Here is a 5,504-nt window from a genome sequence, read left to right on the forward strand (position 1 = left end):
ACACCCTCACCAAAATTCCCAGAAAATGGTTTGCGGGTGTTACAAATAGCGATGCCATCTATGCCTTTGTTTCAAAGAAGCGACTGTCGCTGGTTTTAAACCATGAAAAACATCTATGGAGAAGACGATCATAGAAAATATTTTGTTACCTAAAAAATCTGAATTTTAATTGGGAATTTTTCAAAATTATAGTTACACCCTCTAATATGTTAATAATTACAATATGATGTGTTAATAAAAGAGTCGCTGGTTTGAGTTGTGCGACCAACAAAAGAACAGGACCATTATCATCAAAAGAACAATAAGTTATATAAGCTTTGACCAGATACTCAATATCTAGTACTCATTGGTCATTTTAGACTCAAGTGTATGTTCTTATAATATGGTACGCCAAAAATTACAAAAACTGATTAGAAAAACATAAACAAATTTCAATTTTAAATTCGAAACTGAAATAGGAACTTAAAGAGGTTTTGATCATTCAATTAACTGCAGACTGAATCATGTAAGAGTGGTATTTGTATATTAGTATTTCAACCATAGAGTACTAGGGATAAAATTTGATTTGAGTCATTTCCCACAAGTGGATTAGGTTGACAATGAAAATATAGTCCACATAACCATTAACCTCACTCACATTTAATTTGTTTCTCTTTTTGCCATGATTTTAATCTATATATCTATGTTTTTTTTTTCTTAATTGAGTTTTCAAATTTTGTTGAGAATTTGTTAAAAATGCCCTTTTTGAGATACCCCTTTCAAAAGTGCTTTTTTTTTTTGAACATTTTCATTTTTGTTAACTTTTATACAATTACAGTATGTTACATTAATTTTTAGAATTTTTTTTTAGGTTTGAGTTATCTATTTTATATTTGGGGTATATTTTTTAGGGGATAGAGTTAGTATTTGGGTTTAAACCTTTAATGGTTTAGAATTTAGTCATTTTATATATTAAAAATGGTATTTTTGAAAATGAACACCATGAAATGGTAGTTTTGAAAAGTGACATAGAAATAGGGGTATTTTTGAAAATCCCCCAATTTTGTTTCTATTCTCTTTAATAAACATTGTTTTACATCTATTTTAAAGAAGTATTTTCTCGAAAAAAATATTTTTTGTAATTATTAGTCATCGACCTAAAATATATTCATTTTTTACAAACTTATCAATAAGGTTTCAACCTTTTTATTTATGTTAAAAAATGTTACACATTTTATATATACAGCTCTAGTGAATCTCAGATTCTTTTTTAAATTTTTTTTTGATAATGAAATGTTGTAATAGAAATTAGAAACATACTAGTGGCATTTCTTTGTCAATTAGATAAGAAATTTATTTGTGTGACTTAGAGTTTTTATACATTAAAAATAAAATATATTTATATGTCAAACTACTAAAAAATAGTTTAATATATTTAAAACTCTATATATTTCAGTTAGTATATATCCTCATATTAAAAAATTGGCCTAAAAGTTTGCATGATTTAAAACCTAATTACAATGTTCTCCATTAAAACAAGATATCTTTTCTTGTATTAAATTTGTCATTACAATTTAAAAAACAATAATTGAAAAGAGAAATTTAAACGCTCATAGTGTATTTATTTACCGAGAAAAGAAACTCTTTCTCATTAATTATTTTAGTTTTGTAATATGTTATGATAGTTACGTTGGGTTTTCAATTACATATAAATAGTGTATGTAGCTTTGTGTCTATAATATCAAATACAAAACACACTTCATTACATTCTTTTCTTATAAGAAATAATAGTCTGTAAACTTCACGTATAAGCACATATGGCTAAATTTACCTCTCAGATTGCTATGTTATTCATTGTTGTAGCCTTGGTTTGCGCCTTTGTTCCTGTATTTTCGGTCGATGAATCTGAAGCAAAATCGTTATGGGATACTTGTCTTGTTAAAATCTCTCCTCACTGTGCCTTGGATATAATCGCCGTTGTTTTTGGAAATGCAACCATCAATGATTCTTGCTGCCACGATCTTGTTCAAGAAGGAAAAGTGTGTCACGATAATCTTATTAAGTATATTGCTGACAGACCAGCCTTAATTGCCCGTGAAACACTATACTTGAAGAAGAGGGACGACTTGTGGAGTCATTGCGTTGCAATCTCGAAAACTGCTTAAATTATTTTGCTTAAAAACTTGATAGTTTTGGTGTAACATTTAATTTATCGGAAATATCCACTTCAGTACTTTTACAAAAAATAAAGGAAAAGTAAAGCTCTTTGTAGATAAATAACATAATTTGTATTTCTAACAAATATGAGCTAGTTATCCTCAATTCAAGTAGATAAAAGCTTTAAACACAACTACGTGCTAGTTATCAAAAACACAAATATAAAGTTACAATATATTTTACATTTTCATTTTAGTAGATTCAAAAAACAAGAAAATAGTTGAGCACTTGATTTACTTAGAAGATATCAAAATGGTAACAGTGTGGGATCATGCTCAAAAATGATGTTGGCAAAAAATAGACGGAAATCAAGTGCTCAACTATTTTCATGCTCGATAAATGATGTTGGAAAATAGTAACATTCACGATCAGAAATATGCCTTTACTTCTCCTTCAATTCTTCTTCATCTTTCTTTTCTTTATGTCTATGCGACTGAAATCCCATGATTTTGGGTCGCCAGATGAAATAGCGATGCCATCTATGCCTTTGTTTCAAAGAAGCGACTGTTGCTGGTTTTAAACCATGACAAAAATCTATGGAGAAGACGATCATAGAAAATATTTTGTTACCTAAAAAATCTGAATTTTAATTGGGAATTTTCCAAAATTATAGTTACACCCTCTAATATGTTAATAATTACAATATAATGTGTTAATAAAAGAGTCGCTGGTTTGAGTCGTGCGACCAACAAAAGAACAGGACCATTATCATCAAAAGAACAATAAGTTATATAGGCTTTGACCAGATACTCAATATCTAGTACTCATTGGTCATTTTAGACTCAAGTGTATGTTCTTATAATATAGGATGCCAAAAATTACAAAAACTGATTAGAAAAACATAAACAAATTTCAATTTTAAATTCGAAACTGAAATAGGAACTTAAAGAGGTTTTGAACATTCAATTAACTACAGACTGAATCATGTAAGAATGGTATTTGTATATTAGTATTTCAACCATAGATTACTAGGGATAAAATTTGATTAGAGTCATTTCCCACAAGTGGATTAGGTTGACAATGAAAATATAGTCCACATAACCATTAACCTCACTCACATTTAATTTGTTTCTCTTTTTGCCATGATTTTAATCTATATATCTATGTTTTTTTTTTCTTAATTGAGTTTTCAAATTTTGTTGAGAATTTGTTAGAAATGCCCTTTTTGAGATACCCCTTTCAAAAGTGCTTTTTTTTTTGAACATTTTCATTTTTGTTATCTTTTATACAATTACAATATGTTACATAAATTTTTAGAATTTTTTTTTAGGTTTGAGTTATCTATTTTACATTTGGGGTATATTTTTTAGGGGATAGGGTTAGTATTTGGGTTTAAACCTTTAATGGTTTAGAATTTAGTCATTTTATATATTAAAAATGGTATTTTTGAAAATGGACACCATGAAATGGTAGTTTTGAAAAGTGACATGGAAATAGGGGTATTTTTGAAAATCCCCCAATTTTGTTTCTATTCTCTTTAATAAACATTGTTTTACATCTATTTTAAAGAAGTATTTTCTCTAGTTTACGAAAACATATTTTTTGTAATTATTAGTCATCGACCTAAAATATATTCATTTTTTACAAACTTATCAATAAGGTTTCAACCTTTTTATTTATGGTAAAAAAATGTTACACATTTTATATATACAGCTCTAGTGAATCTCAGATTCTTTTGTAAATTTTTTTTTGATAATGAAATATTGTAATAGAAATTAGAAACATACTAGTGGCATTTCTTTGTCAATTAGATAAGAAATTTATTAGTGTGACTTAGGGTTTTTATACATTAAAAATAAAATATATTTATATGTCAAACTACTAACAAATAGTTTAATATATTTAAAACTCTATATATTTCAGTTAGTATATAACCTCATATTAAAAAAATTGGCCTAAAAGTTTGCATGATTTAAAACAAAATTACAATGTTCTCCATTAAAACAAGATATATTTACTTGTATTAAATTTGTCATTACAATTTAAAAAACAATAATTGAAAAGAGAAATTTAAACGCTCATAGTGTATTTATTTACCGAGAAAAGAAACTCTTTCTCATTAATTATTTTAGTTTTGTAATATGTTATGATAGTTACGTTGAGTTTTCAATTACATATAAATAGTGTATGTAGCTTTGTGTCTATAATATCAAATACAAAACACACTTCATTACATTCTTTTCATATAAGAAATAATAGTCGGTAAATTTCACGTATAAGCACATATGGCTAAATTTACCTCTCAGATTGCTATGTTATTCATTGTTGTAGCCTTGGTTTGCGCCTTTGTTCCTGTATTTTCGGTCGATGAATCTGAAGCAAAATCGTTATGGGATACTTGTCTTGTTAAAATCTCTCCTCACTGTGCCTTGGATATAATCGCCGTTGTTTTTGGAAATGCAACCATCAATGATTCTTGCTGCCACGATCTTGTTCAAGAAGGAAAAGTGTGTCACGATAATCTTATTAAGTATATTGCTGACAGACCAGCCTTAATTGCCCGTGAAACACTATATTTGAAGAAGAGGGACGACTTGTGGAGTCATTGCATTGCAATCTCGAAAACTGCTTAAATTATTTTTATTAAAAACTTGATAGTTTTGGTGTAACATTTAATTTATCGGAAATATCCATTTCAGTACTTTTACAAAAAATAAAGGAAAAGTAAAGCTCTTTGAAGATAAATAACATAATTTGTATTTCTAACAAATATGAGCTAGTTATCCTCAATTCAAGTAGATAAAAGCTTTAAACACAAATACGTGCTAGTTTGAAACAAGTTTTTATTATGGTGGTGAATGATGATGAATGTATGCAATGGTGAGATATGAATGGAATGATGGATGGGTGTTTCAATTCCCCTTATGCTGTTGCAGTATAAGAGGTATCAATCCTAAATGAGTGTTTGTGAACAATTAAGATATGCATATGAATCTAAGTTAAGATAAATGTGAAGATTGTTTGTCACTAACAATCCTAAGATGGAAATGTAAAATGCAGAAAATAAAATACAAGAACTAAGAACTAGATGCAAATGATACTGAATGATTGTAACAGTAATGAAGCAAGAACAGAAATAGGAACTACTACTAATGAACTAATGCAAGACAGGTAATGAACTGAAAACTAAATGAATGCAACTAAAATGAAACAGGAATGAAACAGGACAATCACAAATCATAAACAAGTATTATGGGGATGAACTCGAGCAAGCACTCGACCGAGTGTAGGTCGAGTTGGTTAAATCCGGAAAACAGAGCAACACAATAAAAACAGAGCAATGCAAATACGAATCAAACAACAAGCAA

General features: G+C 28.3%; 2 protein-coding genes across 2 annotated transcripts; both read left to right on the top strand.

Moving 5' to 3' along the window:
- Nucleotides 1–1,746: 1,746 nt before the first annotated feature.
- Nucleotides 1,747–2,256, top strand: LOC147927374 (uncharacterized). Its single transcript, XM_087489274.1, has one exon. The coding sequence runs from the start codon at nt 1,797–1,799 to the stop codon at nt 2,142–2,144; it is 348 nt and encodes a 115-aa protein (XP_087345400.1). The 5' UTR covers nt 1,747–1,796; the 3' UTR covers nt 2,145–2,256.
- A 2,111-nt stretch (nt 2,257–4,367) lies between these two features.
- Nucleotides 4,368–4,934, top strand: LOC147927375 (uncharacterized). Its single transcript, XM_087489263.1, has one exon. The coding sequence runs from the start codon at nt 4,422–4,424 to the stop codon at nt 4,767–4,769; it is 348 nt and encodes a 115-aa protein (XP_087345389.1). The 5' UTR covers nt 4,368–4,421; the 3' UTR covers nt 4,770–4,934.
- Nucleotides 4,935–5,504: the final 570 nt, after the last annotated feature.

This window comes from Camelina sativa, chromosome 15, assembly GCF_030686135.1.
Source record: "Camelina sativa cultivar CO46 ecotype springtype chromosome 15, ASM3068613v1".
NCBI lineage: Eukaryota > Viridiplantae > Streptophyta > Magnoliopsida > Brassicales > Brassicaceae > Camelina > Camelina sativa.

What these genes read in the sequence shown, in the direction of transcription:
- LOC147927374 (XM_087489274.1), top strand. Translation starts at nt 1,797, where the DNA reads ATGGCTAAATTTACCTCTCAGATTGCTATGTTATTCATTGTTGTAGCC.
- LOC147927375 (XM_087489263.1), top strand. Translation starts at nt 4,422, where the DNA reads ATGGCTAAATTTACCTCTCAGATTGCTATGTTATTCATTGTTGTAGCC.